At 42.7% G+C, this 12,030-nt stretch overlaps 2 protein-coding genes across 5 annotated transcripts in view; one reads left to right on the forward strand and one right to left on the reverse strand.

Moving 5' to 3' along the window:
- The first annotated feature begins 57 nt into the window (after positions 1-57).
- Positions 58-965, forward strand: LOC137594331 (dynein light chain roadblock-type 2). The gene is made up of 4 exons (XM_068313747.1): positions 58-86; positions 319-394; positions 612-779; positions 871-965. The coding sequence occupies exons 1-4, from the start codon at positions 84-86 to the stop codon at positions 912-914; spliced, it is 291 nt and encodes a 96-aa protein (XP_068169848.1). The 5' UTR covers positions 58-83; the 3' UTR covers positions 915-965.
- A 1,795-nt stretch (positions 966-2,760) lies between these two features.
- Positions 2,761-12,030, reverse strand: part of LOC137594220 (genetic suppressor element 1-like) — a 39,298-nt gene continuing 30,028 nt past the window's right edge. For all 4 annotated transcript variants that reach the window (XM_068313561.1, XM_068313560.1, XM_068313564.1 and 1 more), the window contains exons 6-16: positions 11,851-12,006; positions 10,440-10,741; positions 9,290-9,611; positions 8,602-9,185; positions 8,354-8,466; positions 7,975-8,254; positions 7,494-7,607; positions 7,038-7,418; positions 6,582-6,875; positions 4,479-4,582; positions 2,761-4,321 (exon numbers count right to left, since the gene is read on the reverse strand). In XM_068313561.1, the coding sequence (XP_068169662.1) occupies positions 4,184-4,321; positions 4,479-4,582; positions 6,582-6,875; positions 7,038-7,418; positions 7,494-7,607; positions 7,975-8,254; positions 8,354-8,466; positions 8,602-9,185; positions 9,290-9,611; positions 10,440-10,741; positions 11,851-12,006 (2,788 nt within the window). In that variant the 3' untranslated portion in view covers positions 2,761-4,183. The remainder of the gene's footprint in view (positions 4,322-4,478; positions 4,583-6,581; positions 6,876-7,037; positions 7,419-7,493; positions 7,608-7,974; positions 8,255-8,353; positions 8,467-8,601; positions 9,186-9,289; positions 9,612-10,439; positions 10,742-11,850; positions 12,007-12,030) is intronic.

Genomic DNA, 12,030 nt, shown 5'->3' on the forward strand with positions numbered 1-12,030 from the left:
TTCCGCTTGAAACTGACGTCACTTCCGTTTCCATTGGCAACACAGACACAAAGCGGATCCAAGGAAAACTTATCGCAGACAAAATGGTAAGGGCTACACACATACATTTCTTACGTGTCCAATTGTTAACATGCTAATGATTATTACAATGATATTAGTGTGTATAAAATGTCGACTTATATTAATCTTTATCTTTAATTGTTATCTTTACACTTGTTTTAAAAGCATGCTCTGTAAATTCATTCATTCATTCATTTTCTGCCGCTTCATCCGCGGGTCAAATGTTTTATGAAATGTTTTTTTTATTTTATTCTCCAGGCTAAAGTAGAGGAAACACTAAGGAGGATTGAGACTCACAAAGGTGTGATTGGAACAATAGTCGTCAATGCAGAAGGTAAGTCAACGTGCATTACCACATAAAAAGACATTTTCTATTATGTTATATGTTATCTATTATTTCTATTGTGCAATTTCCTCCGGGATTAATAATATCCATCTATCTGTCTGTCTGTCTGTCTGTCCGTCCGTCCGTCCTTCCGTCCGTCCATCTATCTATCTATCTATCTAACATGTACACCTTATACTTTGACTTAAAAGATTTCTGGTTTCAGGTATTCCCATCAGAACAACTTTAGATAATTCCACTGCCGTTCAGTATGCTGGACTTCTTCGCCACCTCTCGATGAAGGCCAGAAGCACAGTCAGAGATATTGACCCTCAGAACGACCTCACTTTCCTCCGCATACGCTCCAAGAAACATGAAATCTTGGTTGCTCCAGGTGAGTGTGTGATATTAAATTATTGAAATTACCAGCAGTAAATTAGGAAAAACGTTTTTTACATTTATTTCCTTTGTCTTTTCTTCTGCAGAAAATGAATTTCTTCTGGTAGTTATCCAGAACCCATCTGAATAGCTGCCATTCATTCTCACAGGAGTCCACCTTGGGTTTGTCACATGATGGTTTAATAAGGCAAAGATCTTTTGCCATGATTTGTGTGTGTGTGTGTGTGTGTGTGTGTGTGTGTGTGTGTGTGTGTGTGTGTGTGTGTGTGTGTGTGTGTGTGTGTGTGTGTGTGTGTGTGTGAGTGTGTGTGAGTGTGTGTGTGTGTTTGTGTGTGTGTTTTAAAATTGAAAGTCAAATATGTCACCTCAGTATCCAGTATATCGTTTGTCTTATTGATGCTATTAATGTGTTTTGTGTTGTTACTGAAAACATTTGATAATTAACACTGTTGCTCATGAATAGATAGTATTAGATTATCCCTGTTCATTGTGATTATGTAAAGTGACAAATACACAGATATTTCATGCATTAAGATATACAGTATAGTAGTTTGAAAACATAAAAAAATGTATAAAAATGCTGGACTTGCCTTTATGTCTTTATTTTGTGTCATGATGGCATATAAGATCTGAATAAACCCTCCTTCTTTTATCTTCCTATTTCCTGCATTTCTTGAGTGAATGCAGTATAACTGTGTGACACGTTTTGTGATCATCCCATCACAAAACATGTTACAACTGGGGGTTTTTTCCCCTACACATATAAAACAAAATGTTACTTGTGCTGACTACAGCAGCTTGCAGATTCTCTCTAGAATCTGACCCTTTTGCTGCAATCATGCAGACAGATACTAGCATGTTGTACTGTTGTTTAAGAGTCTTTGCTTTTCCCAATGGGCAGTGATCTCCTGTTCTGTAATACTCCTGGGTTTACTTGCTGCAATAACCTTGAAATTCCCCCAGAAATTTTCTATGAGACTCAAGTCAGCCATGAGCAAACACTAGAATGTTCTGGGATGTTTTCTGATGCTTTTCCCCAGTTTTCCTTAAACTTAATGGAATCCAACTTCCTGTATATCCTAGAGGTTAAGGGTGTCCAAAGAAGCAGTGCAGCTCCAGAGGAGCGTTTTAACATTAGATTTGTAAATATAAGCCTTTTGGGGATTTAAATAATTTTGAAACTGCAGTAGCCATCAAAATACCATTTGGTGTTAAATGTGTGTGTGTGTGGGGGGGGGGGGGCATTACAATCCATGCTATTGAGCTATTCAAATAGTTCTTGTGTGATATGGTTATTGCAAACAGCTGCTCATAGCCCTACTATACAAGGGAGGTGTTATCATTTTTCTTCCTATGATGTGTTGTTTAAAGTTATCTTTCTAACAGGGATTTACTCAAAGTATGAAACCCATTCTTTTGAACAGTTAAACCAAAATATCAAAAAAATATTTTAGCCAACTTGCATTGTGGCTACTTGGATGTAAGGAATTCTAAAATGGAGTTTACACTGTTGAGTCTATTTATAACAAACACATCACCAACCTTGATCTCCTTGTCTGAAACACCACAGCCTTCTGAATGAGAAGATTTAGAATAACTAAATGAGAAGAAGCTGTAGCCAAATATAATAAAATTTCCCACTGCCTGCACATTCATGATCTTAACACGATTAAATATTCATTGTAGAGTTTAAGTAAGCGAAATTCATGTAGAATATAAAAACTGTCCTAGCTACCTTGTCATCTGTTGCCTGTTTTATGGGAATATTTGAGAAGGTATTTAGAATGATGCAGTAAAATAATATGGAGGCTAATTTCTGGATTTTGGACTCTGTAGCTCTGCTCCAGGCAAAAATTAAATTAATCATGCATATATCTACTGAATTTATACATGTGTTCCATCCGCATGTCAATAGAAGAAATTCATTACATTGCCCACGTAGTATACAGGTATAGTCAATGACAACAACAGAAATATATTTTATAAATATTTTAATGTAAATTTCCATCAAAATGTACAGCAATATATGTTAATAAATAATTAATCACAATTATACATCCCAAATAATACATTACAGAGCAACTGATTGAAAATAAGATTCAACATTTCACAGAAAGAATCTGGTGATGCAGGAAATCATTTGGGGACTTTGCTACTGCAGCTTGAGGGAACGGATTCCTGGGATTTCAATATTCAAAGGCAGAGACCAGAATTGTTTTACATGGCTTGAACCAAAATAAGTCTCATGAAAAGACTAGAGAACATGTAGCTTATTGTTATAAAGAGATAGCATCTTTGTGTTGTACATGTCATCCGTAAAAAAAATAACTGAAGAGTTTAAGATATGGGCCTTTTCATGTCCTTAATAAAATTAACTTAGTTTTTCAAACTAATGCCAGTAACTCACCATAAGATGTGTGAAATATTTGTAATGTTGGACGTGTCTAGATCTACTGTAGTCTTGTGTTTGTAGTGATGCCGATTATCTAGGAAAACGTGCAAAAATTCAAAAAGCCTCATAAACCATCTGAACTATAATCATGACAACTTGATGATGACATGAGACAAAGTCTGCATGTTGTCCTCTATCTCCAGTCCATCCTAGTCAACCCCCAGACATCTTTAACTTCACATTTTTCCAAGTACAGCTGTCCTATTATTCTGACCAGCAGCAATTCAAATGAAATTTACCTTATAGCCCCCACAGGAAATTGTTAAAACAATAACACATACAAAACTCTTTGTCTATCACAAGTGACTTTACCAGTGGAAAAAGTATTAAACCTCAAAAAACATCACCAATATCATTTGTCATTCTATAGATAATATCCTTTAGGTGTTATCTATCCTCTGCAGAACCTTCACCAGCACACAAAGTGCTTCATCCATCAGATGCAGTGCTCACTTGACACCACATAGAGGATGGTCAAGTATTTCTTCCATTTTCATTTCAAGTGCATCCCATCAAGTTTAAGGCCTGAGGTGTGTTTTGATTCCTTGACTCAATTTTCAATCTCTGAGTATTAAGCAAGTGGCCGCCTCACATTCAAATTCTGCTTTCTTAGCTGTCCAGAGAGGCTACAGATTTGTGCCATGTAATACATTTCATTAGATCAATATAATGTATGCAAAAATTCTATATTATGAGCATAAAAGTGGAAAGCAATCTCAGGGACTAATGGGAAGGATCAGCACGGCTCTGACAAACATGCTGGTTCACCTACACAGTGCACTATTAGAGAAGGTGACTGTCCAGACATACAGCAGGAGAGTAGCAAGGCAAGGGACTGGATCCTCCAAGTGTTTCCAGTGCAGGGAGCGGCCCGGCTCCAGCCTGTCTCGTTCTTGTCACTGCTCCTTCGATGAAAGATGCGCATCTGTTCCAATCTATGTCAGAGGTCACCTCGGTGTGTGCCCATTGATTTGGCCCCTGCCCCAGTGAATGCTGGGTAGTGTTAAACATCGCCTGAAGTGCTCCAGCTGAGCTTGCAGTCTCTCCCTCTCCTCTCTGACTTTCTGCCTCTGGCTCACCAGCTCCTAGAAATCAAAAGACAAAACTAAGATTTTCCGCACTGTGCCAGTCACAAACATACATCCAAATGTCAAATGGGAACACTGACTTTATAAGATTGTTAATATATTAATGTGAACAACCCAATGAGTCACGTAAGCACCATTATCCTCAGATACTTACCCCCATAGTGAGAGAGAGCTGCTCTGCAGTTCGGGTCAGGTTGTAATTCTGTACTTCAAGTCTTTTACACTGTCCATGAAGAACCTGCCTCTCTATACTCCATTCTGCGCAGAGAAAAACACATAGACATGATTTAAAGGTTAATATGTCTTTAACGCAAATCACCTTAAAGTATGGTCCAATAGTAGGTGAGTAGTCACCTGTGGGATAAATATTCAATTACTTATTTCTTTACTTATTTTTTATTTTCTGATGTTTTTCTGCATGTTCCATTTTTTTTTCTATTTTACAATAACAGGTGCTTACTTTATTTTTTAATTTAATTTAATTTAATTTTTTAATTTATAATGGTCAAATAATCATTACAGTTTGTGGTGAGGGGTTTCAGACCTCAGACCAGAGGCCTGTACCATAAAGCTGGATTACGGCTTAGCGAGATAACTTCAGCCTTAACCCTGGCTTTTCGGTACCATAAAGGTGGCTGACTTTCTATCAGGCTACGTTGTCGCGGTAACCTATGCTGAACACCTAACCTGCTCCGGAGTAGGATAAGTTCAGGATAAGAGCTCAGCAGGTATGACAGCCCCACCTACTGACCAATCAGAGCTCAGCGGGTATAACAGCCCCACCTACTGACCAATCAGAGCTCAGCGGGTATAACAGCCCCACCTACTGACCAATCAGTTCTCTTGGAAAATGGGCTGTCCGTTTTATGAGAACCCGGTGGATCTTGGTGCACAGCTTGTAAGAAGAGCGCTCAGGAGCGAGAGAATATTTAGAGATCGCTGTAATCCGTTCGAATTGCCTGAACAATCACTTTACGAAAGGTAGAGGTTTTGGGGAGAGGGGTTACATTACATCTGTCAGCTGCTGGAGCCTTACATCAGTAATGTAATGCACTGCAACCACGTGCTGACAGTCCCGCAGACAGTGTGCATTGCACCGAGGTTCTTTGCCACAGTTAATATATTTCTTAGTGATGTTCATAATTATTATGATGTCTTTAAATCCCTCATTGGGTGGGTTACAAGCAAGCCACAGATAAAATGCCATTAATCAATTATTTGTTTAAGTAAATCATGGATTGATTCATTCATTCATAGGTACTTTTATGTATTCTTGATGCCCAAAACCTTGTGAAGAACACAGTATGTAGAGCTATTCATAAAGTCGCGGGGGCTACAATCACGTGCCATAACGAAAAATGTCGTACACACATACATTTATGGAACACACAAATGTTACTGTAGTCAGATATACAAGTGCAGTCATAGTGGGGAAGTAATATTATAATGGAACTAACTTCTGCATTGACACAGTTCGCGATTTTTGCCAGCGATCCTTGCGCCGTTTGGCAGCTGCTACTGTGTTGCTTTTTGCCTGGATTATTGATTTGTATTGCTCTTATTTATTAATTATTATTGTTTGCTCCTCCGCTGTGAAATATGCGGCTCGGGCCGGTTTGTTGCATGTTTGCGATTGGTCGCATGCAGCAACCTCCGCCCTTTTTATGTGAGCGCGCACAGATCTAGAGTGGACAAGCCTGAATTGAATTAGTGAGTTGATAGCCGGCTTTATGGTACCAAAAATCCGGAGGGTGGATGTCTCGCTAAGTGAAGCCAGATAACTAAGAAAAAGCCCGGCTAGGTTCATCAAGCTTTATGGTACAGGCCTCAGGACCTCAGCAGAGGAGCAGGATTAACTTACTGGTTTGTTTACAGCTGTAGTTGAACCAAACTACTAGTTAAGCACAAGTGCAGATGCAGAAGCATCTAGAACTTAGGTTAGTAAATAGGAGGGAGTTTTACAAAATATAAAAATTAGGTAAAATTACCTGTTTATCTAATATAAATGCAGAAAAACCCCTCTAATATAAACTCTTTAAGGGTTTATAAACCAACATTATATTAGTTGGTTTTACAAAGAAGAAAAATAAAAATACATTTTTCAAATGCAAATTGCCCTGCTTGGTTCAGTTCGTACTCACAATTCATTCAACATTGTATTGGCTGTCATCAGTTTGTTAAGTATTAAATGCCATGTTTGGTATCAGCCTTAAAAATCTGATATTAATCAACAGCTACATTTATTACACTAACTCACCATCAACATACTCCTGGTAGGCCTCAAAAATAGCTTCAATTCCTCTCCACTTATTTGATGATGCTTCCAACTCTTCCTCCTCGTCTTCCTCCTCCTGACTAGACTCATCCTCATCAGAAAGGTTTTCCTGTGGTCCTGGAGTGTTCTTGCTGACTGCGGGGAAATGGAAGTGATGGCCATTGATGTGTGTGTGCTGAGAGGCGTGGTTAGGATTTGAGCTTTTCAGATGAGAGTTGCTGTGAGGAAATGAACGGCCGGCCTTCAGGCTGGTGCCAGAGATGCAGTTTGAGATTCCTAGAAGAAAAAACAGAGACGAAAAGGCCACATCAGACTTTACATCCATTTTTCATGTGGTATGTATATTGCACCTAACCACCACTAGGTGGCAGAACATTGTCATTTTCTAATTGACAAGCATCCCCAATGGGCCAGCATGCATGCAGGTGAATGGCTAACCTTTACTCTGCAGCGTGCTGTTTGTGGACTGCAGCACAGCCTGATGGAAATGCTGAGCAAAGGCCTCTGGTGTGAAGCTCTCAGGGGGGCGATTCCATCCATTCTGCACAGGACTTGGCTCCTTTTTCTGAGGAGAAGCCACAACGCTGCTCTGGATTCCCTGGTGCTTCTTGTTTGATGGAGCCTCCGTGAATTCAGCCTTTTCACGATGGAGAGTTGAGGGCAGAGGGATGCAGGCTGTGTGGGAGTCCAGAGCAGGTTTGAGTGTGTCATTCTGGAGGCGACGCTTCGGTTTGAGAAGGTGGGGAGGGGAAGGGCTGGGGGAGTCTGGGTCCAAATGCCCGTTTGATTGACACGACGGAGAAGCAGATGAGGATTCGCCTAAAAAAGAAAGAGTTTAGAAAGAGTTTCTGTAACTTTAAACATCATGTGACCGTTTGTCTGTGTGAATCTCACCAGATGACAGAGCAGGAGGACTGCTGCTCAGAGGTAAAGGATTATATCGGAGTGTATCCAACGTCACAGTCTTCCTCTGAATTGCCCTCAGGAGCTCCTCTGTCCTCTCCTTATCTACAGAGAAAAAGACAGAATGAGAACACCTGTCACTTATATTTGAAAATATGACTTAAAATATTGACCTGGATAAGGTAGTGTTGGAAATAGAACAACAAATATGTAACTTCACTGAGATATCACAAAACTTTCCATGGAGGTTAATCTATTTCTTTTTCTACACTGTTCTTTTCACAATGGCAGATAAAAATTTAAATCTATATTTATAAATTCAGGTCCTATCTAGATTATCTTTATTTTTGTCTCCTTTCTCCCACACTCAGTAAACAGCAACAACATCAACAAACTGCATTTTCTATTAGGAAAAATCAGAAAAAACTGTGGCGTGTAGGAAGAGTAGAGTGGGGGTGTTTCACAAATTTACCTCTCCTCTGCTGGGGGCTAACATGGGAAAGGTTGAACATGAGGAGGAAGTCCTTCTTCTCCTCCAGCTTCGGGGTGCTGTCCATCTGCTCGGCTGAGTACGGGGTCGTTAAAGGAGTTGTGATTTTCGAAGGCGAGGAGGTCTTTCTCTTGCATCGCACAGCCTGTGGAGAGAGACTGCGCTCTCTCATCACCCTCCTCCTCTTCCTCCTCTTCCATGCGAGGAGCTCATCACGATGGGTCAGTGTAGTTAGACCACACACACGCAGAAAGTCCACTTTCTTCATAGGGAGAAAGTTAGACAAGTAAAGATCAGTCTAATAACTAATCCAATAACTAATCTCCACGTGTAACTATGAAACGTGGATGTATTCATTTACCTCTGAGGATGTGTCCAATTTCAGTGGAGGCTGTTCTGTCACTCTCCTCAAATGGGCTTTCACCTCCTCTTCATCGCTCTCATCATATGACTCATTCTGTTCATAGTAATAACCTGATAACAGCAGAGGATGTGAGGAATTAACTGTCATCATAAATAATTTTAAGTCGATGGTTTTGTCGTATTAACAGCAGCATCTATTCACCACAGTGAAAAAAAAATCCCCTCTCTATCCAGCTCCACGCTCACCTCCCTCTCTAGCCTCCCTCCTCTTCCTCTCCTCCAGGTCCAGCTTACTGAGCAGCCAGCGGTGCTGCTGGAGAACCTCGTCGTACACCAGCATGCTGTCATGTGGCTGGCGTTCCCTCAGCGGGGGTGGGGAGGCCGTTTGGTGCTGCCTCCCAGCATCAGGAGCCACACACGACCTGTGGTAGAGGTTGCTGGTGTGATGCCGGTGGTAAAGGCTCTGGACGGCTCGGTCCTGCTCCGCCTTGCTCCAGGAGCCTGTTTCTGTCAAACCAACTCCTCTCACTGAGGCGCATCTTTCCGTTCCTTCTGTTCTCCTTCTGCCTCCATCTTCCAGCTTCTCCCCCCCCCAGCTCTGGGGGACTCTGTCAGCTCTGGTCAGTCCGGGTGGAGGTCGACTGGGCGGTGTGGGAGGGGTGAGTCTCCTGCGTGAGTCTGCAGGAGCGTCGACAAGGGAGGCTGGGTTCCACAGTGTAGTGGAAGGGGCAGGAGGATGATGGAGACTCTTGGGGGAGATAAGGGGGGGTGGGGCACCGAGGCAGGGAGTCACATCTTTGCTGCCCGTGATGTGACGTACTGAGTTGGTTCTGTTCAAGAAAATAAAAAAAAACAAGTTCAAAGTCTCACCTAATTGAGTAAAACTGCAGAAGGATGAAACCTTTTCTTAGGCCAGTTCTTTCACAATCCTCACCTGTGGTTGTCTCTCTTTGGCTCCGCCCATTTCCCAGGTGAATTGAGACCCATCTCCAATGGACCTTCCCTCTCCTGCCCTTGTCTTCGCTGATGTGTTAACCATGCTGCTTCGCTCATCCTGTGAGTCAACGCTGCAGCCGCCAGCGTCCCATGGATCCCCCCAGCAGCAGCAGCAGCAGCAGCGTGATGCTTCCCCAGGTGACAGGGCACCAGGCTGGGCACCGAGTGAGGAATGGAGCTTCTGGAGGAGTTTAGGCCAGGCTGCAGGGACAGGGGTTTGGGGGCTGGTAGACCTGGGTGCTCTGAGTCCTTGGTTTTATCTGGAAAAGCAGAAGATTTACTGATGAATTACTGTCTTTGTAAGACTAATGAACATCTTCAAACTAGTCAGTTAATTTAACAGCTCTAGGAACCCTGTCCAATGCCTTCGTCACAGTTGCTGCTACTGAGCCCTCTGCCGTACAGTACAATGAACAATCTGGAGGGCTCATTGTAAACATATTTTCATTTTTGCTTGTTTTTGTACCTGTGTTTCGTTTTTCTTGTTTTGTATTTATTCTGTACTTTATTACTGAACCTTTTGCACACTGAGTTGTCGAAGAATGTCACTGTACACTTGTGTATTATGACATTAAAGGCATTCTATTCTATTCTATTCTATTCTATTCTATTCTATTCTATTCTATTCTTTTTAGTGTGCATCCAATATTATTTGTGACGTTAAACATTGTCATTTCATATATATTTACTTTAATATTCCAGGAGTTGCCTCAACATTCTGCCATGGATAACTTTCAAAGCATTAAGAGATTTTAACAGAAGAAAGATTCAGAAAGCAGGACAGTAAAATGACTCGTAGCAGAGCATAAAGGTTGTGTCTTACAACTGGTAAAAACATTAAAACAAATGAGAATCTAAAGGACTTTTTTTGTGCCTGACTGTTATCTACACTCAGAACTATAATGCGTACCTGAGCACCTTCTCTTTGGAAGTCCAGACCCCTTAACTCTTCCTGTCTGATCACTGACACCTTAATTAGTTTGTTTAATAAACTGAAAAGTTTCTTTTCACACTGCACACACAGGATGTTACAACAAAGGGTGTGTGTGTGTGTCCGTGCTCGTATGTGTGTGTTTGCATGAAGGTACCCGGTCTGTTCGGGGTCATCCTCTCCCCGGGCCAGGCCCTGTCCTCTGGTGGCGCCATCCGAGCCTGCAGCTCGGCCAGGTAGTGGCTCTCCGCCTCCCTGACCATCTGCTGCTGCCTCTCCCTCTGCCTCTCCTTCTGTCTGTCCAGCTCTCTCTCCCGCTCTCTCCCTCGTTCCTCCTCCCTCTCTCTCTCCCTCTCGCGCTCCCTCTCCCGTTCCAGCCCAGCCTCGCGCTCCCTTTCCTTCTCTCGTTCGCGCTCTTGCTGCATCTCTCGCTGGCGGAGCTCGTTCTCCATCTGTAGCCTGTGGGGGAGGTTGACAAGTATGCACATGCACACACAGGGGGAGAGGGTGAGAGATGCAACACCCAACATGAGGCAGACATTAACCACACACTGGTGAACCTCACACAAACATTCCTGCTCCAACACACACACACGCACGCACGCACGCACGCACACACACACACACACACACACACACACACACACACACACACACACACACACACACACACACTGGCTGAAAGGCAGACACAAATATGCACACATTGTCTCCACTTACCACAAAGAAAATAATCCATACACAGCATGACTGAGCAAGAGCAGATGAACACTTAATAGGTATCCACAGGAAAGGGACACACACACACACACACACACACACACACACACACACACACACACACACACACACACACACACACACACACACACACACACACACACACAGAAGACATTCAGCAGCAATCAATAGCACACAGACAAACCTACAGGATATGCAGGAGCCATTACAGAATCAGCCCATAAATACCATCCATCTCAAACACACACACACACACACACACACACACACACACACACACACACACACACACACACACACACACACACACACACACACACACACACACACACACACACACACACACACACACACACACACACACACACACACACACACACACACACACACACACACACACACACTTCCCTAGTGCTTTATGCCACAGGGAAACCATGTTTACTGTGAAAGTGAGAGGGGCACTCAGAGCAGTGGCAGAAAATGGAGAAAAAGAGGATGTAAAGAAAGACATCCTTATGTGTATGTGTGGGGAAATCTGTGTGTGTGGCCTGGGCTGCATATGCATATGTATGTGTGTGTGTGTGTGTGTGTGTGTATGTGTGTGTGTTTGTGTGCGTGCGTGTGTGTGTGTGTGTGTGCGTGTGTGAAGGACAGCGTTTGTGATGAGTGTATAGGCACTGTGGGGTGTATGCTAAAAATATCACACACTCAGCAACCTGTGCCTACCCTGCAGAGAGAGATTACACAGCTCAGACAAAGGAAGATGGAAAGAAAGATAGAAAGAAGGAAAGAAAATTCATCAAACAAACAAACAAACAGAGCGTTACCTCTCAGCCAGTGCTGGGTGGTTCAGGTCTCCAGCGTAGGGGCCTCCAGGCAGGTGTAGGTGGAGGGCAGACGGGTGGAGAGGAGGGAAGGTGCCCCCCCCAGCCACAGAGTAGAACTGCGACCGCAGTGCAGAAAGACACAGAGACTCCTCCATCCTGGGACAGACGGACACACGGAGG

This window comes from Antennarius striatus, chromosome 4 (assembly GCF_040054535.1).
Source record: "Antennarius striatus isolate MH-2024 chromosome 4, ASM4005453v1, whole genome shotgun sequence".
Classification (NCBI taxonomy): Eukaryota; Metazoa; Chordata; class Actinopteri; order Lophiiformes; family Antennariidae; genus Antennarius; species Antennarius striatus.